Below are 26,821 nucleotides of genomic sequence, written 5' to 3'. Positions count from 1 at the left end.
TTACAGTTACAAAGTCAGGGTTAAATTGTATATTTATGTATTTCTTCTTGCCCCCCACACTAATAATGTCCTCAACCCACAAATGCCTCCTTGAAACTTTTGGAATTAATTCCTCATTTCAGCAGAACATTCTCTTTATCAGTAGCTTTTGAGCAGTGAAGCTTCTACAATTATTCGACTCACTGTGACTTGTACTGTAGACTAGGTTTCCCCATTCTGTTGCCCTAATAATTACCTCAGCTGCCACAGTCAGAGCTACAGAGGTAATTGTGCACCCTGACGTTATACCTATCTCAAGATGATACCCTGAAAAAAAAATTGAAAAAAATAACGTGACACTATTTTAAAGATGTTTTAAATTATAAATAGATGTGGTTACTTTGCGCAAAATAATGTAATAATTTGTTTGTATGTGTTCAGTGTGGGTGAGTGCAACCACATATTGTTGTGTTTCTTCTTCGAGTTCAGTGAGTGTCCAGCATCTGATTAACACAGATGAATATTTCATTTTTGAAGTCCAGCTGCTCCTCATCTGCAGGTCTCTCTCCCGAGACCGCCTGAGGCTTCAAGGCCCAACCATGTCGCCACAGCTAACAGAGACACTGAAAAATGTGCACGTGTCCACATGATGCTGAATGTCCGCTCTCTCCCCAAACAACTGTTAGAAATACACATATATATAGCTGTGAAATGTAATAGGAGATTGTATCATGATTGACCTCATAAAAATAGCTGAGATATAAGTAACTTTCATATCACATCATGTACACTGAGATACAACAGCGGTAAGTGTTTGAGATGTACAGTGAATACCAAATGTTCTCTGCATGCACTGCATCTCTTTCATTCAGGGCTGCACATCTGCACACCAGAGATTTTTCAAGAATAGGATTCCCTCCCTCCTCCCTCCATCTCTCCTTCTTCTCATCATCCCTCTTCCCTCCTCTGCCAGTTCCCAAGCCTGTCTTCTTCTGCACTGTCTTCTGCCCTGTGGGGAAGCTGCTCCCAGGCTGACAGGGAGTGTCACTGACTCCTCTCACAGCACATTACTCTCTCATTCCGTGACTTTTTCATGCTTTCTCCCTCTTTTTCACACAAACACAAAAGCACACACATGCACGTGTGCTACTATATCCATCTCTTGCCCATATAATGTACTAGAAGAGTGGAAGCACTAGAGTGACATTTCTCTCTTTTTTTTAGTGCACAAGGACATGCATATGGAGATCTGTCGTCGTATACGTGTCTCTGTGTGCATTTGCAACCGATGTGTGTGTAGTGTGTGTGTGCTTCTCTGTTAAACCAGGTGAGATAAGACACCCCCTGGACGTTCCAATTTCCCGTCTGATATTTGCCATCTTCCCTGAGCGCTTTATCAAAGGGAAACACATAAATGCTGATAGGTTAGGAAACCTTACTACTGTTTCAAAAAATAGAGAAAAGGAGGGCTGAAATTCGAGAGTGATGAGTTTGAAATGGATAGAAAGTAGTGAGGTTAGAAAGATAGATGCTATATAAAAATGTGTAGAAGTGGAAACGAGAATGAGAAAAGACAGCGGGACAAAGAAGAAGAAGTATGAGCTCATTTTGTCCGACTGCACCAGGGGAACAGTTCACCATGTTCCACACCGAACAATTGGTAGCGTTCCCTTGTGATAGTTTGACAGTGATGTTAATGCCTCATTAAAAGTACGAAGAGAGCAGCCATTCGGCTCCAAGTTTTGAAACCAAAAGCCGTAGAACATCTCTTCAAACACAGCACCTCCATTAATTAAACCCTGCAGATGGACGTCTTGGGTTTTTTCCAGACGCAGCAAAGATAGGTACTGGGAATAATAGCTGTTACTTGTGCATATATGGAAAGACCATCAAAAATCCAGAGTGAGCAGGGAGCGTGATTAAAGGTCCGCGTAGCCTGGTCTGGAATTCTAATTGACATCGTCAGGCGAGGGCAAATGTTTGCCAAGTGGCTGAGTTCCTGAGGAAATTAGGAGAAGTTATCAGAAACTGGCAATTATCACAGCCTGAAGCAAAATACTATCACATGGGTAGTGCTGTGGGCAGAAGACTCGACATAGATCACAGATATGCACAGTTTAGACTTTGAGGTCGGAGATGGCAAGCACTGAAATATATGTGAGGCAGCTTGCTGGGTAAGTCTGGGCGAGGGTAAAACATTTCTTTATATCAGTGTAACATCTTTCATATCAGTGTTTTAATATATATCAGAATAAAAATTAAGTAACTATTTTGTTGAGCTTAAAGATTTCTTCAAGCTTAAGTAATAGATTCAGAACATAATAAGGATGAAGAATTGTATGCAAACAGAAACTCTATTTACATAAACACATCTAAGAATAAACACAATTCTTTAAGCTTGTCAGTCTAAATCCTAATAAATCATGCAGCGTGAAATATTTGTAGCCACGGTCCTTATATCTTAGGTCAATCACAACAACAGCATGTGCTATGTATCAATGGGGCCAAAGTACCAACATCTTGCTACTTGTTTTTTGTGTTGGTGCTTTCTGTGCCAACATGAAAAACTTTAGTCTCTCTCATAACTATCTCACTTTAATCCCAAAACAATAGCATGCGATGTGTTGAGCTCACACATCCAAGCCTGCTGAGGCTATTCTGGGAAGTGTGATGTGATTTATTATTAGTACTTTGTCAAGCAATGAAACTTGTCGACAGTATATTAAAAGTTTCAAATTTTCTTATCGAGGAAATGTTCTATTGTGATCAGTGTTTATATTATTTCTACCTTCCAGCCCTAATGGTGGGACAACACGAACAAATCACATGTCAGCATAAGTACAACCTTGTTGCAGAGACATGAGTTGAAATCCACAACTCTAACATAAACCAAACATGCCATGCCAGAACAGAGGAAAGGAGCTCCATCGTGTATTGTAGTGGGAAATAGACAAAGATTGAGACATATTAGAAGTGACAGATTAGAGAGTCAGGATTTGCTGGTTTTCACAATATACTGACAACACAACACAAAAATGTCACCAGTGACCTGAATACTCAGCCATCAGACAGAGAGAGGCACCAGAATAGAGAAGACAAATGGACAAATCCAGCATATAAGAACACACGCCAGCGTCACCACAATGAACAAACACCTACCTGTCATTGTCAACGCTCCTGAAGCCAGGAAGGATGTGCCTGAAGCTGGAGTTGCGGTCGAGTTTGGGTTGACTCTTGGTGCGTTTTATCGAGCCCTTCAGCCGTCGACTCAGAAAGCCCTGACGGAGAGAGACGAAGACAGTCAATAAAGCATTGTCACTGCAAGTTTGTGAGGGAAGTCTCCGAGATGTCAATCATTACACTCAACTTGGCAGCTGGATAGAGACATATCAATACTAACATTTACGCGTCGCATCCTAAATTTGGTGAGGCCTAATGTCATGAGTAGTTAAAGGACAAACAGATCGTTATAGATCTTCATATCACTCGGGACAAGGTCAGACACAAAATATTTCCTGAATACAAAGCAACATAGAACTACCAGCAACATCGAGCACATTCACAGACAGGATGTTGACTAAAAGAAGATTCTCAAAGAGCACGGGCAAGCGGATAGGTAATGCTCTTGGCTAAATAATGCCACAGCACTAATTATGTCAGTATTAGTGACAAAATTTGCGACGTAGAAAACACTGTGTTTTGTATTCATTTTCATAAACTAATTCCACTGACACACCCCTTTATTAGTTTTCCCTTTGTCTGAGTCTGTGTGTTTACTTCTTCTAACATCTGCAATCACACTCCCCCAAGCACTTTGCCGTCTCCATGGCAACTGTTGGCTGGCATTAAGAGCGAGAGGATCTGAGCAAATGAGATGTGGTGCAGGAATCGCAGAATGTGGCAAGTTTTTAGACACAAAAACCCGATTTTCTTTTCAGCTTTTTTTAGATTAAAGTGCAGGGCAGACGATCAATACGGAGAGGAACAATAAGAAGAGGATGAAAAAGAAGGACTCTGAATAAAGATGGTGTCGAGGAGAAATGTTAGAGCCACTTAGCAAGGCAGCAGGCAGATGACAGAACTTAACAAGTGAGCCAGTATGCAGGAGAAAGTACTAAACCAGCTGGTGGTCAGGCACTGGTGCAGCGTTTATTACAATCAAACAACACAGCAGCTGAATAATACACTGGGCACCTTCAGATGCCACGTTGTAGTGTAAAGAATCATACAACCTCAGACGCATACCTGCGGTGCCTTAACCTTATGTCATTCTAATACATGCACATATTTCACAAGACAGGCGACAGGCTTCGGTGACACAGCAAAAACACCTCCCTCCGTCCCAGTCGGGCCATTATCACACCTGTATTATTACCCCCTACAGTGTGAATAGGTCACCCCGGGCAACAATTGAATAGGGTTAATTAGAGAGTGACTTCCAGAGAGCCTGCCAGCTGATCACAGAGGAGCCACGGCATCCTCATGAACAACACCTGTCATCAGGAAAGCACTCTGGCCTGGGAACAAAGACTTGCTAATGTCACTGTATTTAAGCTCACGCCAATCATGGGAGGGTCACTGTTTCATTAGTGAGTGCGTACGTGACCAAAATCAATAGCAGTGCCCCAATTCCAAACTACATGCCTACCTCAAGCAAGAGTTTTTAGTGTGTTCACACTGAAAACCTGACTTAGGGATACTCACACTAAAAAATGCTTGATTTTTGAGTGTGTTGCTTATACAGTATACACTACTGTCCTGCGATGCAATGCTCAAAGGAAATGGAGGAGCTACTTACATCTGGTAAACATTACAAAAAATTGCATACGGTGGTGAGACGGATTGTGGAAAATCTTGGAAAACAAGACCAAAAAATAAACAAGTAAAGGCACAATCCCATCGATTTTAAGTTCAGTTTACTAGTCATGGGGAGTACTACTCCTGTAGAAGCAGTTGTATAATTTAATTTGTGGCTCTGGAGGGAGCTTTCTGAAGTCCGAGAAAAATAACTCAGTTTGGGCTTGGAGACAACATATTTATAAATCCTGTGTTACAAACTGGGGCACAGAGGTTGACAGCTGTGGGATTTTCCTAGGAGGGGGAAGGTCTAAGGACAGAGGCTACCAAGTTCCATTGTGGGTAATGTAGGATCCAGAGTTTTTGGAGCTCAGCCGATCCTAAGGACTGAAAGTCAGTATACCCCTTGCCTCTGACGCTTTGATTTTGATCACGCTTTTTTTTAACGCGTCCCTTGTTAGTGTAATACTATGGTGCTGGTGTACTCCTTTAGAGCGCTGCAAACACATGTGGTGTTCTTTCTATGAAGTTGAACTAGCATTGGCATTTTAAAGTCGCACTCTGATCAACAGCCGTAAATGCAAGTTAGCACTGAAGAGGATAGTACGCTGATTTTTTTCTTTTTTTTTGTAACTGAGTATATACCATACTGTATGCACTGAGTATGTACTATATGTCCTGCTACTGCAGATTTTTAAGGCTGTAGGTGAATACTATGCATTTTCATTTCTATTTCCTTTTCATTATTCTTGTTACTATAAACATGACAAAACAAACAAACTGCTCATCATTTATCAACATCATCGGCAATGGCTATTGTCTGCATACTCGATAACGATCGGATTTTGTAGGTAAGTTAGAAACTCTTAATTTAGCCGACACGGATGAACGATGGATGGCCGGTGTGTGTTAGTCAGCAGACAAGTGGGCGGCAAATGGCTTACTACTGCTACCTGCCACCAGTGAACTCTGTTCAGGGGCCATTAGCTAGATGAACAGGGCTGAGTCACCACTTTTAGTGAGTGAGACATTTGAGGCTCTCTACAGGGTTCCTTTCTGAATCAAACTCTCACTCCCTCTCTTAGGTGTTGGCCGTAGGAATACATCACCCACTCCAATTGTGTATTCGAGTGCGTGGGCGCGTGGTTAAATTAGAACTCGGCGCCATTCTAAACAATGACAAATATGAGTCAGACTGTGCAGTAGGATTATTGTTTTTTCGACTGTATTTGGCATGACACTGAGATTGGTTCCTTCAACAACGTGACAAAAGGACTTAAGGAGAGGCAGAAGATTTTGACTCTTTGATGGCAAGAATGGCAATGCAGTAGAAAATCGATAACACCCACACATATGCACAGAACCGCTGACGCGCACCTTTTCTCATTTCCGCATATCATTGTTCACAATCCCCACCAAATTCATAGTAATTCCATGCCTCTTCCTCGTAGCCCGTGGAGAGTGTGTGTTCTTGTTGCTGTTGGCATACTCACAGCTAACAAATTAAAATGCTTCTCTCTTTTTACCATCCGCAGAGGTGGATTGATTAGTGGCTGCTCATTCTGTTTTTACTTCTCTCCTTCGCCTGATGGATGGACTCTGAAGAGTGGTAGGGGGCAAGAGAGAGACGCCAGGAAGATCCACAAACCTAACAGTTATCTGATTATTTTGTATTCCTCTTTCTCTATGTCACCCTCTCAAGTGCATCTGGACAGCAATTGCGAAATTAAAAACACTACTCTCTTAACTTATTCCGTCCGCCTGTCAAAGCTCTTGCAGAGCTGTTGGACAGGGTGACGGTCAGCAGATATGAACAGCCTATTCTCCCACTTAAAATCAGTTAATAAGGATGACTGATGCCTATGTTAACACCTGATTCAACCTCAAGGGAGGCATGACACACTGGGAGCACTGTAAGAAATTTTAGCATTTAATTTTCCTTCAGCACCTACTCATACAGGTTGACTGGGAGAGCAAGAGGAAAAAATATGCAGGGAGAGAAATAAAGAGAGAGACATGTAGAGAAAATGAGAGACAATGAAAAAGAGAGAGGACAAAAATAGAGGTGAGACCAGTCTAAAAATTGAGAAAGTGGCAGTGAGATCCTGCCAGGGAGGAATGTGCTAAAGGAGGACGATAAATTGAACAAGTGCAGCACAATGTGGAGATGGCAGAACATGACTTGATATAAGAAGCAATAGAATGAAACTGCGTGAGAGGGGAAAAGTGAGGAGAAATGTGCAGCAAATGAGTGACAAGTTTGCCGGCAGATCAGGGCTCAGCAGAGCTGAGCACCAGCTGCGGGGAGAATCAAGCTAGAGCTGAAATAAAAGATGGTCAAATAGAGTAGAGTGAAGTGTGTCCCTCCCCTGTGGTTTATATTCTCATCAGTCCTTGGCTTAGCAGTTTTCGCCACATGACATCAGTCATTACATATCAAGAAAGGGATGGCTGACATTTTGTGACAGCTGAAAAACACACTGATGTACAACGCTCGACCTCTCCCCATTACGTCTTGCTGTATGTGATTAGTTCTTAAAAAGCAAGATGGCCAGAGACTCCAACATACACAATGAAAACTGACACCTCACGAGGTGTCATGCATCTTGTCATTGTCTCATTGTGTGGTAAAGAATTGCATAAATTGACTCATGGGAATACAATTTCCCAATAAAGCTTGCTTGAATAATACCTATACATATCAATGCATGAAAATGAAAAAAAAAAAAAATAATGTTGAGATCCCAACACTAATTAATTTCTGACATCACAACGCTGTGTTTGGACATTCATAAATATTACTGGTTTTGCTGTAATGTCTGGCTCTTTATGTCTCAACACCTACTTAAACACAGGAACATGATAAGGCTATTACAGCCAGTGCAACCTGACAAGGGACATTACAGTATCACATGTAAGTGTGAATTTTAATAAGCTCTTTAATTATTCCACATTTCCACGGTTGACAGCTAATTAGTGGAAGGAGGGGATGGAATAATCTGATTCAACATGCATCCTCAAAGCGAGGAAAGCCTGGGTTTCACCAACCCTCAATTCCTCGTTTATTGTACTAGCTCTGGAGGGAATTCAATGGCTTTGGAAAGAATGTGTTTGTCCATATTTACTATGGTACCTTGTTTACATACAGTGCAGATGCGTTACCTCTGCGCATGTCCCTGTGAGAATGTGTGTGTGTGTGTGTGTGTGTGGGAGAGTGCATAATAGGCTTGCATACTTGATTGTAATCTCAGCCTGTCCAAGCCCATTAAATCAGCACTAAGAAGACAGCTCAATTTAATCGCTGTGCTTTTTTTAAAGTTTTCTTTTTTTCGTGAAATTAAAGCAAATGCTTGCAACAAGTTAATTCTATTCCCTTGGCTTGGCAATTCCAGGCTTCCTTAATTTGTGCTGATAGAATCGGTGCCTGTACAATCAGCAGGGTGTTCCCTGCTACTATATCAGCCTCCCTCGTTCTCCTCTAGCACAACCTGATGAAAACAAGAGACATACCTGTCCAATTAGACCCCCTGCTATTATCTGAGAGGAGAGGAGGAGGTAGGGAGAATGGAGACAGGGAGAGATTGGATGGGGAGAGGAGTCACAATTGAGAATCAATCCAGCCAGCTAGTGCAATCAGCAGGACATGGATGTGACAGACTTAGATAAGGTTTGTTTGTCTTTAAACAAACACTGAATAGGAGAAACTACTAAGTTGTAACTTTTATATTTAATGTATGCAGTCTCCTACTATTTCTGAATAGTTTGTGGAAATTAGGCTTTGGAGAGATTTTAGTTTTTGTCCACGCCTGCTGGTGAGAAAGTGTTTTTGAGAAGTGCTGAACGGTGTGCTAATGCATGTGTATGTGTGTGCAAGCGTGGAATCCCTTTGTGTTGGCAGACACTGAGCCCAGTCCGCAAAGAACATGAGAGAAAAACATTCTTGACAGATTCAGCTCAAGGCCTAGGAGGGGTACTCTGGTTGTCACCGCAACTCTTCACTGGAGGGAGAAAAGTGAGGGGTGGTTTGTCACTGCTAAAAGTGGGAGATGCAGGAGAGGAGGAGGAGAATGAGACCGCCTGCCTACTCGTCTTCCTGTTTTCATTCCAACATTTTTTTACTCCACTATGCCTGTATCCTATTCCTCTGTCCATCCATCTACATACTGTATCTCTTGTGGCTTTCTACTCTGTGCAAGTGTCTACTTGATCAATTGGCAAAATCCTTCTGGCGTCCTTACACATTTATTACTTATTGTCCTAAATAAATTAAACAATTTAAGCTGAAGGTCAACAAAATTTTAGTCAAATCTTATTTGTTTACTAGTTTGCGTCCAACAGAAGTTGGATGAATAAGTTGATACGGGGTACTTAGTTTGCTGTGCTGTGCTACCATCAGAGGCCAGAAGGGGGCAGTATGAGGAAAAGTGCAGAACACTGCCTGAGGAAGCTTTCTTTGTGCAAGAGGACACTGCTGCTTAGCAATAAGCCCAAAGAAGTAAGTTAAGTGGTCATGTGATTGAGACAGGATGACTTTGCTGCAGTTCTCCTCTTCTCTCGCTCTTCCCTGGAGAGTACAAGGAACTGTTTAAGAGACACTTAATCAATATTTAGCCCTTCCATCTGACCCTTTCTGTCTCCTGCAAGCTTTTGGTTCTTCTTTTCTTTTTTACATCTCTCTCTATATATATATCTAGTCATTAGTTGCTGGTCAAATGAAAAACAGTTCAGTGACTAAAACTGGAAAAAAATCAGTCAGAAATACAGAAAAGAGCTAACACAAATATGCACGCAGTCACGCACACAGCAGGTAACTATTCCCCCAGAAACACCATTTCTGCTTTTTTCTACGTAGACAGATGAGAGTTTGGGAATCTCCTGCTTTTCGAGCTGTGGTAATTTTATATGTTTAACACCCGAAATAAAGTTATTAACTGTTTCAGTTTGTGAAACACTTTATTCTCACTCTGCTGGTGGTCCACCAGAATGCGGAACTAGCCTACTTGTGTTTGTTTTTTTAGCGTGAGCTTTACTAAGCCTTGGAGGCACCCCAGTTTGGTTTTTGTAGAGACTGAATACTCTCTTTTACTGAAACTGAGAGTGCTGGAAGTGATAAAAAGAGAGACTGAGTGCTAAGTGCTTGTGGTGGCCTGACATCTACTGTTTACAGTTCACCTCTGGGTCATCATTCCGCTGCTCATTATTTATTAATGGAAGTTTTGGACTGCCAATTGCTAATTAGCTTTAAATTGATGATTCACAGCGGATTTTTTTGGTTCATTAACGGGCTGTTTATCTGTTGAATTAAACATGGCAGAAAGCATACTGGATTTAATTTAGCGCAAGATGACGGACAAAAGACTGCTGTGTGTGTGTGTGTGTGTGTATGTGTGTCTGTGTGACAGGGAGGAAGAGAGGCAGTTTGTTTATACGTGAGTGAGCGACGGAGTTGGGTGTGCACAGGTGCGGAAGGGTGCATGTATTAGTTTACTTGAAGCATGTGAATATTATTCAGTGTGAAATGCAATGAAAAAAATCACACAGGATTTAACAAGTCAGTGGGGGATAGTTTGCTGTACATTAGCCCAAGATGTGTAGATGCCAAACATCAAAGGTCCCACTTCGATATTTGACACAAATGAGTTTCAGACTGGTATCGGCCCATCTGCACCCCAGACCAGGCTTCCGTAGACATTGGTCCGTAACTAAAAGCCTTCTAAGGCAAACTACGGTGGAGACAGGGAGAAAGCCAGAGAGTAAAACAAACAGAGAATACAGAGATGGTACATAAAAACACACTCACAGTACTCACGGTGACTCTGAAAGGTGTGGCAGCAGTGGTCGTAGCCTCCATGGTGGGTGTGGTCTTGTCTGAGGAGCTGCCTGGCATGCTGCGTCGGCGTCCTGTCCTCTCTGGAGGAGACTCTGCAAACAAAGACATCTTTACATAGTGGAATTGGTCTTGACATTGTGAAAAATATATGTTTAAAGAGTTGCTCAAGAATTTGGGAAATACAGTTATTCCCTTTCTTGCCAAGGGCTGGATGAGAAGATCGATACCACTCCTATTTTCTGTCCGTTACCTATGGAGGTAAAGCCAGGAGATGACTAACTCGGTGTAAGGCTGGAAACAGCTAGCTAGCAGAAGTAGAGCTTTGGCACTGATAGCGTGTTGGAAATAAGGGGGAGGTGTCTGGGGTGCCAAACAGGCCTGGACTCAGACTAGTCTGACCTGGCTTCAAATTTAAATTCAAGGCAAGTTTTTGATATCGGTGATACTTTTTTAACTTAACTAAACCTTAGCTTAAAGTGTTCAACTACAGATCACAGGTAAAACTTTCATTAGAATGGTTTGATTTAGAGAAGTTAACACAGGATCAAATTTTATTACCTATTCCGCCATGAATATGTATATCAATTAGGCCATTCAGGGTGTAAAAGGCTTTTGCTTCCAGGTCCTGATTTTCCCATCCCTTCCGTGTTAACAGAACTTATCTGTATCCGTTATCTTTTTATCTCGTGTGTGTCTATCTACAGCACAGCATCAGATCAGTGTGGAAGAGATGTGAAAGAGCTCTGGAGTCAAAGACTGTGCAATGTGTGTGGAAGCAGCAAATCTAAACATGTCCGAGAGGAATGTGAGGGTTGTTGAGCATGCAAGTCCTCACAGATTTCCGATAACCATCACTGCTAACTGATGGTTCATAGGTACAGTGCAGATTATCAGTATGTTCGGCATTTGGTTAACTATTACAATCCCACATGATAAATGGAAAGTTGTTTAGGCTACTATGATCTTTACATACATTTTAATTTTAGGTACAAGACACACAAATGAAAAAAGTCCCAGCAAAGTCAATTGATTTTTCATTTGGGATACACACTGAAATGAAGAGGAAATGAATGCTGTTGGGAAATAGGAACACGAAAACCTGCCCAATCCGTTATCATGGTACAATGTTTAATAAAAATGGTGTATTAACAAAATTCAAAAATTACTTGCCTGTCCCTTCCTCAATGTAACAAACAAATGTGGTCGCTCTTGAAATATCTGCTACCATAACGAGTATATTTAATCCTTTTAAATCTAAAAATCATTCATGCGGAAATAGCATTGATAAGATAATCATGACCACTGACTGAATTAAGTCACCAGTGTGAATTTATGTTTCTCTTGTCATAAATTATTTCTGTGCTCAACTTCACTGGATTTACCACTCCAGTCTGCTTAATATCTTAATGGAAATCTCTTCACTTGTAAAGAGCTGTCTACGGCAAAGCTCACACACACACACACACGCGCACACACACACACGCACACACACACACACACACACACACACACACACACACACACACACACACACACACACACACACACACACACACACACACACACACACACACACACACACACACACACACACAAACACACGCCATTTAGTTGTGAACTAATTGCTGTGTAAAACTGCAGCGCACGCTTCGACATGTTTTCACCATCTGCGTGTAATGTTTCCCTACAAGTGCATGTAAAATTTCCCCTCGCTATAACTAGCGCGCCAGACTCCAACCCCCTAACCGACAGCAAACAGTAAGCCAACACTCGCGCTCAATAAAACTTAAATTAAAACGCAAATTCCTGAATCTTGAAGTACACCATCAAAGAGCTGTTCCGTACTACACGTGGCAGCTGGTCTGAGATCGTTAACGCTTCTCATTTAGAGGGGTCTGTCTAAGTGCTGTTGACTAAGATTATTTTTGTATCTAAAGGTGTATGAGTGCGCATGTGGGACCACCTAACATGCAAGGCTCTATTTGTAAGGTCAATCAAGAGGTCAGAGGCTCCGCAGACAACAGCTGTTATGTCAAAAGGGGATCTTTGTATTGTATTATTTGACCTTCTTCCCAATCCGTCCCCTGTAATTTATTCCTCTTTTCCTTATTCTCCACCTTTTTCCCATTATTTTGATCATATCATTCTCATTCACCAATTCATTTTCTACCCTCTGTGTGTACTCTGATTAATATTCTCTTCAAACCTCTGGCACTAAATTTTCTTACTCTATCATCACATCTTCATCTCCTATGTCAAATCAAATCAAATTGAAATCTCATCTGCCACTACCTCTTCATTGCACCTTTTTCCTCTGGTTCTCCAACCTTACACATTCCCTAGAAAAACTCATACGACCACTTCTCCATCCTTCATCACCATCATCTACCCACAATAGAGAAATCTCTGTGTCAATTCCACCCTCCAACAGGCCACCTTACAGTTGGTTAATGGGACCCCGGAAGTGCCAGTGAGAGCCTTGAGGGGCCTAAAACTGCACACTGTAGACTAGATAATAGTTACTTGCACTTCTGCGTGCAGAAGAATGTGTGTGTCCTGGTCTGGCGAACATAGGTGGAAGGAGCGCCCTGGGAGTGAATGTATCTCTTTGCGAACATTAAACAACAGGACTGGATCTTAAAGGAATAGTGTGACCTTTTGTGAAAACATTCGGCTTCTTCCTGAGAGTTACAGGAGAAGTTCGATACCGCACACACATCTGTACACTAGGTATGAAGCTACACATTGCAGGAGGTTAGCGTAGTTTAGCATAAAGACTGGAAGCGGGGGGAAACAGCTAGCCAGACAACAAGCAGAAGAAATACTTCATGCCCCTAACTTGTTGTAAAACCATGAAATGTTATTTTCACATTTTGGCTTTTGTACAGATTAGACGAACAAGATATAATTTGTTACTTATCTATCACATCTAGAGCTGTCTTCCTTCCTTCCATTAACATTTGGTAATATAGGTCAGACTGCATATTTCCTTAGTGTTTCCCAACCAGGCATACTCCATCCAGTGACCAGTGCCAGCTAACTTTTCCTTCCTCTCAGACCTCACCAACACAGGATATTGCAGCTTGCAAAACTCCAGCTGTAGACGAGGGCGGGGGATAAAAGGTTCAAAGCGTCTCCTACTTTTGAAAACTGTGATATTCAATATTCTTGAGCAAACAGGATGAATATAGTATAACTGATTCACGCAGGAGGTGAGCAGAGAATCAGCACGCTGGGTAGGCAGGGTGGTAATGTGTCACAAAAACTTTTAGAATACAGACAGGCAACTGATGGCAACTAGTGAAACATCAAGGGGAAAAGCAGGAATGGTGGTAAACATTTTGCATAACAGCTTATTTTTGGCATGGATATGCCAAAGTGCAGGTATACTTATAATGATACCAACACTTAACTTTCTAACCAAACATTTTTTTTTTTTTGCCTGGAGCGGTGTGCTTTATGTTCTACTATCGCTTCAGGAGCTGGCTATGCAAAGAGGCTCTGGGACGACAGAGATAATTCACAACGGTTGTTATAAGCAAGTTGTTGTCGCACAGGCTATTTAATGTGCCTACAAATGATAGCGACCTGGAAAGACCATTTGTTAACTACACTCTGTACTGCTGGTGTTACACTAGTTAATCATTCTGCTGACTGGGAATGGTGGATATTTGTATTTTACCTCTACACCACTGAAAAGATATGTCATCTACTACATCACGTATTTTTTGCATCTTTTCTGTGAGGACTGATTGGGTCTATTGGCTAAATCTGTAAACACAACACAATCACCTTTTAGCCTGAAAGGGCAAAGGGCATAGATGCTAATTTACACATCCAGCAGATATGGAGCAACATTATTATTCTTGGGAGTTTTGTTTCTGGCCGTCTAGCGAAAGTAACTCCAACATTCACCCTCCTTTTACCGTTCCTTCCAGCTCCTCCTTGTTTTGATGTTGACTACGGTTATTTAGAGATTTTTTCGCTTCAAAGATCTGCCCGTTGTGATCCAAAATGGCGCTTTGAGAGTGGTGACAGGGAACAAAAACAGTAACGCTGTGGGCCTTAAAACCAAAACACTGAGCTGGAACACGCCACAAACCCCTGCAGAGCTGAGGGGAACTGTGGAGTGGGGTGAAATTATCACTGGGTTCATCACTATAGGCAACAACTTTCACATGCATGTAGTTATTTGATCCATTGTTAATATTAAGATATTGATTATAGCTGCTTTTGAAACGTGTATTTGAACAAGTTAGAAAAATAATCCAACCTGTGCTCATCAAGATAATGAACAGAGACTCGGAGTACAGGATCCTGTTATATAAGAGCAGTTGGTCGTGCCGGTATTTCAAGAAGTCTAGACCTTCAGGGCTGAAAAAGGGCCTCTAAAGAGAATGCCGAGCTCTTGTGTTATGACAGGAGGGAAAAACAGAGGAAAATTCAGACAAACATACACACATACACACATACATCCTCTGTGGGCTGGTGAAATTTGCAGCAAAAATCACAGGCTGTCAGGCTGCGTTTACTGTGTTCTCTCTACCTGGAGGACTATCCCCCCTGCCCCTCATCCTCCCTCCTTCGCAAACGCATCACTTTTCTGTTTTCCCCTCAAGTACAAGACAACTAGAACTTGTCTTGACTCACTGATAGTGCTGCAATAAAGCGCTGTCTGTCTCTAGAATATAAAATGTGAATTAATGTCAATCAAAGAGCAATCTGCCAGAAAGATTTTTGATTTTTTTTTAAATCTTGTCAGAAGGCATTAGTCTCTTTAGTGGTATATCAGACTTCCAGCTGAACAATGATCCATGTAATGGAGGTCACAGAGGAGGCCCACCCAGGCACATTCTGTATTACATGCACAGCTTTGAATTGTCAAGCTTTATGGTTTAGTCTGACACATGTTGGTGGTTGAGAGAGATGAAGAGAGAGAGAATTTACTTGTCTGTGTCCACTGAGACTAAAATGTGTTAACACTAAACAGTGAGGAAAGCGCTGGACTTTTGACCCCTGATATGTGATATTTACTCAGAGCAGAGATGATGGGGTGATAAAGAGGTGCCGCTCTATCTCCTCGGAGCGACTTGGTGGACGTGAGGGAGTAAAAGAGATCATTTCATCCTACAACAACCTCTAGTGCAGACAGAGTCAGCAGTCACTTAACTTTCTGCTAACCTCCAATGTTTCAGGGTTGATAATACAAAGATTACACAGCCTGAATTTATGCTAGAATTCAGTATGAATGCCTCAGAATGGAATATGGAACCAATCTCTTATGTCTGCTAACAAAGTCACCCAATGAACAGTGTAAAGGTACAGATATAGGAAAGCATCAAGCAGCACTGCATCCCACAGCTGACTTAAGCAGGATTTTCCCCCACAAACACAAGCATTCTAAATTCAGCCATGTTTAAACACATCCAGAGAGAGGGACTCTGCGTCATGTTTAGTTTGGCACATGCATGCCTTTGTCTGCAGTGTGTTATGGGAAAGCAGAGGAAGAGGAGGAGAAGAGTGGGGTGCAGAAGGAGGAAGTTTGTGTTTGTGCAGAGGGCGACACGGCAGCAACATTCCAGCGATGCCGACTGGGATGCTACTAACGTCAATATTATCCACTTGCAGACACACAGATATGAAGCAGTGTTGACAGGCTTTATTTAGGGTGTGCGATGGCAACGGCCTTCTATAGTGCTATAGCTATTTCTCCAAAACTGTTCCCTGGCCCTGGTTTGTAATCTGAATATATAGCTATGGATTAAGAGGCATTAGCCGGCACCTGTCCCCCTGTTATTGGACTCCTTCGGTGCTCAGAAGCGCTGCCTCATCTGGCCCATCTCCACCATTCACCAGGCTGAGGGAAAAGAGGGTAAACAAGGACACAGGCTCCAGAAATGAGACTAAGATCAGAGAGTAATCCCAGGTTAAACACTGAGATGATGCGGGGAGTTATGGCGGTCTCACTTCACTGCTTGATTGCTATACTAACCGTCTCTTCCCTCTGTCTCATGTCTCTGCTTCCCATTATATGTTCTCAAAGGCAATCTGATTACATTTTCACTTCTCATCCTTTAACACAGAGCTGACAAAGTAGAGGGAAAATACTTTTAAGCAATTTTTTTTAAAATCTTTGTTCATTTTCTACTGTTTTATCTCATATACTCTCCTACCTCTTAGCCTGAGTGTATATGCTGAAAAGTCAATCAAAATGATCCAAGATTTAGGTTGCCTATGTTGATTAGTGGAACCCTTGTTGATTAGTTGAACCATTGTTTTAATAAAACATGACCTTAATCTCAGAGAGGATGCTCGGGCACAAACTGCAAAAACAGATCAAAGGGCTAATGTGCTTCAGTGAAAAAGGAGAAGCGATTCCATTGGCAATGAAGTTACAGTCTGAACTTGACACCACTTAGCTCTAAACCCCCCCTTTTCTCTCCATCATATTAAAATTAATGTTAAGTACATCAACACTTTAATATGCAAATAATTAGTACAGACCTGTTTCAGGCCTTCCTGTGTTTAGGTGTGAATGTGACTTAGGCAACGGAAACTGAGTCATAAAGTTTGTCCATGTTTGTCTGCCCATGTTTCCCATCTATCGGCCGAGTTCCATGCTTACTTCCCATCAGCACACACACACACACACACACACACACACACACACACACACACACACACACACACTTAGACAAAATTCCGGCTACATCATAACCAGCCTAACAAAAAATAAGCATGACGCAGTAGCACAGATCAGAGTGGTTTCTTGGTAATGACCCATTGAGAATATGATTACATGCAGTAACTGTCAGTGGTAATGCATTATTGAGTTGTTACTGAGTAGTTCAAACACCGCGCTGCAAGCTGCTGGCAGTATATCCTTTCTCTACTGCTGTGATATTTCATGGTTTCCCGCACTTGTCGTTACTTTGCTTCTGTTACTGCGTGCTTTGTTGTGTTAGGTTGGTGCTCTCACTGGATCAGCCACAGAGCAGTCGGGACCTACATCTGTCAGTGCATGTGTATTTAAAGGTTAGAAAATATTTTTTCCTCCTAAGCTTAACTCTGTGGAAATATTTCACTGGGTTTATTATACTGGTCTTGTTGTACCTAAATTAGACGTTATATAATCCTACTGTTGGGCAAAATTTTTGTTCTGTAATTGTTTTTCTGATCGCCACTGAACTTCCTCTCTTAAAGCTTCTTCCAGTTTTTTCCTTCCTTTTCCTGTAATTTTTTCATGTTTTGTTTTGTGTAGTTCTTTGTTTTTAAAAGACTGTAACCATTGTTGATTAGGACCAATAAAGCACTTTAAAAGATTGTTGTGATAATGAGCACAACAAAGACTTAGATGTGACCTGAATTGTCTTACTAACTGCGGCTGCTAGCCTCATCCGCCAACATTTCATTTCTTTTCATGTTTTACTACTGTAAGAGGTGTTTTGCTACAAAGTATTGCACCTTTAAAGGAATAGTTGGGCAGTTCGCCTGGTCTGTCTGTTCGATATGAAGCTAAAGCCAGCAGCCGGTTAGCTTAGCTTAGCATACAGACATGAGGCAGGGGGAAACAGCTAGCCTGGCTCTGTCACAAAATAGTCGCCCACATAAACCCCCGTAAGACCAAAAACTGTCATCAATGCACTTTAGATTTCATGATCTTATCTTCAGTTTTTGTACCGATATCATCTAACTCTCTGCAAGACAGTGAAAAAGCACATTTCCCAAAATGTCAAAATATTCCTTTGAGAATCAATTGCTAGAATAAAAATTGATTTCAGTTTGGAGTAAAGGGAAGGTTAAAACTGTGGTTGAATTCAGGTTAAAAGGCTAAAATAGCTTGGGGGAAAGGGATTAATGTAATCTAAAAGGACACTGAGATAAGTGTGTGTGTTTACACTTTTGTAACACATTTGCCAGCTGGTGTTTAGATGATGTTTTGCCAGCTTTTAAGTGAAAATACAGGTCAGCATGAATAGACTAAGATCAACGGGAAGAGAGAAGACCAGCAAGATGTTTCCGCCAGGGAATAACCACCGGCTTTGAGTGCTGTACCTAGAGGAGAGAAAAACAGAAACTTTGCCTAAACACTCCTTAGGGGAGTCTATCTGATATGATGCAAAAAAGGTTGTGATGGCAAGCACGATTACAGCTAAACCCAGCGAAGGAAGTAATCTGCCCAACATGGGGCAAGAAATATGAGACTGAAAGTTGACTTTGATAGAGTCATCCACTTTTTCAGAGACCTAATTTTTCCACCAAAATACGTCTCTGAGGAGCGAGAAAAGTTTAGGACTGTAGTGGTAAGACAAGTCTTCCATGGAAAGACCTTTACCATTTAAAACTGTTGTGTGTTATACAAAGTCTTTGCCAATCTAGATGAGGGACGAGTGATATATTATGTGAAAAATGACAGTATTCCAGTCACAGGAACATTCACAACAAAGAGTTTGATTGCATCAAGAGTTTCAAAACACGTCAGCATAACAAGTCGGATCAGACAGTCCCGCTCTCTCTTCCTCTGCTCGGTCTCTCTGCCAGTGATTCTTTGAGATAAGCAGGGATTTTGTATGTATATGTCACCTACACCGACGAAAGAAGGGGAAACAGCATCAGGGCGATGTGAGGGTGAACCGAGCTGATATAAGATTTTCCACACACTGATAACGACGCATAGACAAGCGCAACGCACATGCTGAGAACACAATAACAAATGAGCTCATGCAGCTGACACCTGATCTTTCCCAAAGACAGTGTGTACGTCAAGAGGGGGCTACAGTAACTTCCTCACGATAAACTCACAGATCTGTTCACGGCTTTGGTGTGGGCAAGAACAACCCTTTTTGTACTGTGCTGCTGGGTCTCTCGAATGAGACACATTTCAGCAACATCACATCAGCTACTGTAGCTCCGGGCACATAATTAATTAAAGAAAACATACACATATAAATCTTTTATCACAGTGTATGTAATTCTATATCGCACACCCTGAACCTTGAACCAATCACGATGTATACAGGAAGAAATTGCAGACACCAGATGGAAAGCTCTGTTTGTGGCCAATCCAGCAAATGAAATCCCCGACAAATCACAGTGCTTCATATTGTTAAAAAAATGCTGTAAAAATTATTGTAGCCGTATAGCAGTCCTGCTCAATATGTAACATTCATTGCGTTTAAATGCCCTTAAGTAACCGGGCTACTATTTGCTCTCACAATGACCTGATTTCATCAGTGCCATGTTAACAAGAAACCTGGGGATGTAAAATTGGGATTAAAGAATCCTGATTCCCTTTGGCAAAAATGGATTTCTTGGAAATGCATATATGTACCTGGGTTTCTAATTGGCTTTTTACATTAGTGTATGTGCATGGCAAAGACTTAAACCAGCAGTAGCTAATAGTTTAGCTACTTTATGAAGTTGCGAACATGATCCAAACAAATGCCTATTTTTACATCCAGCAGATCCAGAGCAAAATTTGCATTCATTTTGGAGTCCTGTTCCTGGACACCAGGCAAATTTAAGCCTCTACTTTTAGCGCTGTTTTGGTCTCCAGTAACTCTTGAGAAAATTCTCACTCTAGCCTCTAAATGTTCACTTGCCCGTCCCCAGGATTGTCTAGGTGTTTTTAGAGATTTTACACTGACAACAGCTGCTCGCTGCTGCCAGAAACAAGACCGACGAGAAGAGTGAGAGTGAAGCAACAAAGTTAAGTTATGGGCCACAAAACCGAAACGATGAAATGAAATATGCTGCAGTATGAAGCTCCTTACAGCTGAGGGGGGACTACAGATTCCCGTGGTGATTCTCTGTGGGTTCATCACTACGAGTGTATGTGAGAGGACACATCCACATAGTCATGAGACCTACTGTTAATATGAAAATACCGATTAAAGCTTCTTTAAGTCTAAGTCCATCTAAAGCTGTCACTGACACCAAGCAAAATCTTCAAATCTAAAGAAGTCTTTTACCACAGTTGAACATTTGACTCTTTTTAAAATTCCAAATAGGCAGCAGGTTGCCAAGTGCACATAAATGTAGTGTCCGATTTCACAAATTTCTTTAATCTCACAATCTATACAGTATTTGTGTCATCATATGCAACTCTACACACATACCAACAATGCAATTAGCAGATGTTCCTCTCAAAGGTGCTCTGTGAAACAGATGAGGAATACAACTCTCCAGTGACTTGTTGCGTAAATATTGATTTTTATTTTAAAAAACTAATAGTTCTGGCCATGATGTCAATCCAAAGACAGCTGCTCTAACGTTCCATGAACCTTAAATAATCATTTGTTGCCTGTTTAATTCAATGATAACATTTTCCTCTAGAGGCATACGATTACGACAAACAGCCATGTAATGAAATCTGCCAATGGATGCACATTATGATCTCCAGAATGCACTGATAAACAGTCAGAGTTAATAAACAGTTACCAGTTTAGGGTCATACAAGGCACAAAAACAATTTCTTTTAACTACTTCCTTTCCCTTCTACAAAAATCAAAGAGCGTATTGCTCCTGAGAGTTGCTAGATGTCCTCTTCTTCATGTAGGAAAAACCTCTCTGCTCCTGTCTGTGCGTCATCGCGTTAATGTGCAGTGCACAAAACGTTTTTGTGAGGGGAGCTTGCACTTAGCCACAAAGATCAAGGCAGAGTGTGACTGCGCGTGCGTCTTTGTATATAAGTTTAAATACGTGTGTGTGTGTGTGTGTGTGTGTGTGTGTGTGTGTGTGTGTGTTGGGGGGGTCTTTTGAGAACTGATGTTACAGACTTCAAAGCACCCCTTACTTCAGCTAGAGTAGCAAAGTGAAGCCATACTAGGGAAACTTCACACTTAGTCAAGCACTTACTGTGGCTTTGTCTGTCTTTTACTATAGAGACTAACTACATTTACTCACATTGTAAGTTACTTAAAAAAAAATAATACAAGCAAGGTTCAGTTTCAGATTAAGTGAGAGAGAGTGAAACTAATGTTTTCCTGCCTAAAGAATTTGTCTTTAAAAAGTTTTCATCATATCCACAGCAACAGAGCAACAGGTACACAATAGACTTCTACTTAATATCTTGCTTGGAAAGTTCACTTGAAAAAAACAAAAACAAAACACAATATACTGAAGATTTCAGGGCTACTTCTTTTCTCTCAGTTCAAGTAACTTGAGTTAGGCCTTGGGGGCAGACTTATCATTATATCCTTGCAGTTCAAACACTGCCTCCAGCAGTAAGGAAGTACTGAGAGGCAGAAAAGCAACAAAATGAAGAAACAGAGTGCTTGAGGACATGAACTAACAGGAAAAAAAAGTAGAAAAGTAGAGTGTAGAAAATGAACCAAGTGCCTTAAAGCATTTCTCGGTAGCGAAAGACAAAAATATTCACATGCAAAGCGCCTGAACAGGGTGGAACTCAGCAAGTTCACACTGAGCTGTGAGCTGTCATGTGTTGGTGGTGTTATTTGAGAGTAGCATCACCTTGCGAATAGTGACGCCAAACTGTCATCTCACTCTGCTTTTCATGAACATACACACGAGCAAAAACACACCAACAACAGTGGAGTGTTGCCAGGAGTTGTAAAGATAATGTTACTACGAAAGTAGTTCTCATAAGAACAATTTAACAGAAAAAAAGTTAAGAAAAGGGGAACTGCCTCTTCATAAAATGTAGCCTGCATATGCCAAGAAATCCTTTTTAAAACCCAATCACCACAACAAACAACCGCTTGCTAATCAGAATCAGAAACGCAAGACACTGTCAAAATGGTTATTGGCCTGTTAATGAGCTACCGTATCTCTTTTATCAGTTACAGCATGTTGTAGGAACAATATTACTATTCTGTACATGTGTTTTGTGTCGTAAACAAGGCCAAACTGTACGGGGAACTTTTTTAGCAGTAGAAGTATTTATTTATTTATTACCCCTGCTGGCAGACGGTCTGGTGCGGCTGCGTGACCGGCTTCGCTGACGCTGCAGTCTGGACTTGCCCAGGAATCTGTAGTAGTATGACGGTCTCCCAGATCCCTTCCTAATGACCCCAGCCATGGTGCTCGTTCCCACTCGGAAGACCACCACCGACAGGCTATCTCAGCAGCACCCAAAACAAGTCCTCTTGAATCTGGTATCAGTGCAGATGAACTCCCGGGAAAAGTTCTCATGGAGTGCAACTCTGTTTATCAAAAACTTCACTTAAGAGTCCCCTAGCAGACACTCACATCTACTTAAGTTTAAATCCACATGGATTGTCTCAGGATCAGATCCACTCCTTTCTGAAACCCATTTCCCATTGGAGAAAGAGAAGATTTAACCATCACACATCCACTTCTGTTCAATACTTGTGTCCTGTCTTAAAACCTCAGACTACTGCTCCACCTCTGAACACTCCCCCTCAAAGTTTCCCACAGCGAGATCCCAGAGGCACCATGTCCGGAATATTGTGTGACCGTGTATCCTGAATGACAGGAAAACTGTTCCAGTTCCCACTTCCAGAGTGCACTAAAGGAATTTTAGAGATAGTCAGAAAGTTATCCCCTTTGTTTCATAAAGCAGCAAATGAGCCTCTTGTAACACAGTAACATACATCCAAAACCACTACCATCAACTCCTGTGACTCTGTATGAGTTTGTGTAACAGAAAAGTGTACTATGTAGTTGAGAACAACAGGAGAAAAGTTTGGGCTGCGTAGAAAACATGCACTGATAAGTGGAATGGAGTTAACAAGACAGCTGTCAGATAACAGAATGTTTTACTTCTCTCCATCAAAAGTATTCGGTTACAGACTCACGGGCAAGACAGCATCTCGTGAAGTAAACAAGTCTGAAAAACGTCACCAACACCCACACCGCCAGTGATTCCTGATCCATACACAGTCTCAATCGCGCTCCACGTTTTACAACTTAACCACTTTAATTTGCCTCCCTAGGCAGGGAAGGCATGTCAGGCAGTTCGCAGCCTATCGGTAGCAGATGTAAATAGGCTGTTAAGAGTGACAAAGAGCCAGTCAGAATGTGCTCTGAAGGAGAGGGTCCGGCAGATGGTCCATAGTCCAAAACTAGACACAATGAGACGCATGCACAATTGCAGGGATGCACATATGTCAGCATGCCAGGGATAAGCAGTGTCAGCTTTTTCACACTGGGATTTTGACCTTAACAATAAAAAAATCATGATGTATGCCTCACCCTAAAACAAATGGATTATTTAAAAATGTAACATAAGCATAGCGTTGTTGATTTCTCGTGTTTTTTATGACAAAAATTTGAATTTTATGTAGCTATGCAACATCTAAGGAAGTATAGGAGTGGATGTTGATACCAATCACATTCCTCTGAAATTTCAGCAGAAGGCCCTCAGTTTGTCGCACGGCTTCATTCTGAAATAGAACAAATGGCTTTGTATCACTTTGTGATCCAATTTGGGAGAACAGGACTTTGATTTTATGAATTAAAGCTGAGCAAATAATCAGAAATTGTGATTAAATGTTTGTAGTGTTTCAAATGGCAGTCAGGTGATTCTTTCCTGGTTTTCCTGTCTCAGTACCGGAGTCCTACCAGGGCCCCTTCGGAACCAGAACCATATTGTCCTAGATGTCAACAACTACGATAGCATTTAATGACAATATACTGTATCATTATACTTTATACAATGCCTGAAGAGAGTTGCCAAAGTGTATCAGCAGAAGAGAAAATGCAATCTAACGCCACAGAACTGACCATACTGCGACTGCCGAGTGACTTTTGGGAAGAACAGAAATAAAAACGCACAATAAATTCACCATAGAGGTGTCACCAAATAAAAATCAATGTCTCCCTTGGTCTCAAGATTAATCGATTCATCTAATGATTGTACCTAATCAAAGGCTTCCTCTCCTGCTCTCTCATACTCTTCTTCTGCACTACATTCCCTTCCCTCCTTGGCTGCTCGGTTGTTCACTGCGATGTCGCTTGTTGCTAGTGGGAGCATTGGGGACCATAACGCTACACGCCGTGTGGAGTTTTTGTCATTACCTCAGCCCATAAACTCCCAACAACAGAATGCAGCTGTGTGTGTGTACGTGTCTCTATATCTCTAACATAGGCTTGACTGTTCCCCAGGTCCCACAGAGAATATTTAGTGGGACCATTAGTAGGTATACATCATTCCGGAGCGACTCGGAGCCTCGTGCCAGGTAACAGAGAGAATGTAAAGGCCCTCGGGCGTCCCACTGCTGCCACTGAGCTCATGAAACACCCCGAAGACATCGTTAATATGTTTCCTCACTCTTGTGGAGACACCATTGATTTAAACACCGTGTGTCTGGGTTTAAAGACCTAGCCTGGAATGTCACATAAATACACAAAAATTAAAGTTACAACTAAACTATGGCCAACAGTCAGTGGTATTCACAAACACAAAGGAGACACGTGTGAGGCCACACAACCTTTTTAATTACAAAGCAGACCGATTTGTCTTGCCTGCATAATAGTCACTTTGGGAATAGCTATCTACAATGAGTTCTTTTTAGACAGTTTAGGAGTCCATGGACAGGCAGACCAGCAAATCAGGGTCATGCAGAGTTCATGCGCTGCTGCTGGCCTCCAATTGCTCCACGACAAAGACACCAGTGAGCAGCGAAGGGGCCAATAAAAGCTCAAGAAAAAAATGGTAAAGTACACCACAGGCTTTTGAATGCCAGCAGGTAACTCTTACGGTGTAGGATAGCACCCAGAGGTGCATCATCATTGATTCCCAAAACCGATCAGTGATGTTGAATAGAGGAAGCCAGATACTGTGCAGATGAAAAACTAATGTTGAGGGGTACACATATCAAACCTTGATCTAGTCAATCACATCAATCAGGGTACTCATAAAGCTATTTAAAATCACTATTTTTTGGTCCTAAACATTTGTTTTACTTAAGGGAAGACACACATTGGAATGCTAAAGCCCAGTAGCTTTTTGGCTATTATCCATATGACTGTTGTTAGCAGGTACAACTGGTTAAAAGGAGAGGCCTTGTGATATCCTATATTTTTCTTATACTCACATGAAAAGACCAAAACCAACAGTCAACTTATCAAATAAAAAGGATTTTCTGTGTAGCCAAATCCTGATATAGATTATTCCTATGTGCCATGGACCTCTATTGTTGTCCAAAAACACAAAAAAAACAAACAAATACATGACACAATGTTGCACTGGGCAATTATTCCTTCATTACCATGAACGTGGGCCCTGTTTAATTGACATCAATCCGATAAACACCGTACTGATGCCATAAATAGTCACGAGAGCACCAAATGTGTATTAAGCTGCCACGGAAAAAATTCTCCATCAACTGGCACAATTTACTTCCGTTTAAAGGATGTTTGCTAAAAACTACAGTGGCCAGTCCATTTTCAAAGATTTATGTCTTAGTAGTACCCAATGGGCTTAGGTCTGACTTTCATAGACAGTATTGAGGGGGCAGACTAACGCACTGTTGGTTTTGGTCTTTTCGTTTACAATGAAAAAATGTTGAATATTGGCAACCTTATCCTTTCGGTCTAACATGGTGCTGTGTATGTTTACTTCAATTCACTTTCTACTTGAATACTTTAATGGGGTGTAATAGAGATAATACCGATTTACAAGTTTCTTTACACACTCTGACAGCATTACTTTAAAACCAGGCTTTTCCATTAGGTATTTAATTGCCCACTTTCCAGTCAGTCAGCACAGTGAATCGATAATTCAACAGAGCAGAGTGGAAAAGGTTTGGAAACAACAAAGTCTTGCAGGCAGATACAGACACACTAATGACTTAAATATGAATCTGTCATGATGAATACACTTAGTTGAATGTAGTGATCAGCACAGGCCATTAAGTCTGTGTGTACAGAATCATCAAGCAGGAGCCAAACATGGAGGGACATGGTGTTTGTGGTGGTTGTGCACAGCCCTCCTTTTCCTAAGTATGAACAAAACACCCAGGACTCATCATTGAGGGCCTGATATTAGGGTGTCTATGTTACTCATACACGATAAAATCCTTTAGAGACTGGAGGAAAGTATATGTCTAGTGCCTTCTTCAAGAGACCAGAGAGACCAGATAGAAACCTGGGGGATGCAGGATGTGGGAAAAACTACCTGGCACATCATTAATCACTTGTACATTAAAAGTAAAAATGTCTTACCTGTTGAAATGACCAATGGAGAGAATGGCCGGGTGCACACGGCAGCAAAAAAGAAAGAAAAGACAA

The 26,821-nt window shown here is 41.5% G+C and overlaps 1 protein-coding gene across 7 annotated transcripts in view; it reads right to left on the bottom strand.

Moving 5' to 3' along the window:
• dab2ipb (DAB2 interacting protein b) overlaps positions 1–26,821 on the bottom strand; it is a 138,058-nt gene that overhangs the window by 67,487 nt on the left and 43,750 nt on the right. For 4 of the 7 annotated variants that reach the window (XM_040157493.1, XM_040157492.1, XM_040157494.1 and 1 more), the window contains 2 exons: positions 10,577–10,698; positions 3,139–3,257 (listed from right to left, as the gene is read on the bottom strand). In XM_040157493.1, coding sequence (XP_040013427.1) covers positions 3,139–3,257; positions 10,577–10,698 — 241 coding nt within the window. Of the gene's footprint in view, positions 1–3,138; positions 3,258–10,576; positions 10,699–22,522; positions 22,649–26,821 lie in introns of those variants that run through there. The other 3 variants (XM_040157497.1, XM_040157498.1, XM_040157496.1) reach the window with 3 other exon arrangements.

The sequence above is a fragment of the Xiphias gladius genome, chromosome 20 (genome assembly GCF_016859285.1).
Source record: "Xiphias gladius isolate SHS-SW01 ecotype Sanya breed wild chromosome 20, ASM1685928v1, whole genome shotgun sequence".
NCBI classification, from domain to species: domain Eukaryota; kingdom Metazoa; phylum Chordata; class Actinopteri; order Istiophoriformes; family Xiphiidae; genus Xiphias; species Xiphias gladius.
This window is presented reverse-complemented; position numbering and strand designations above follow the sequence as displayed.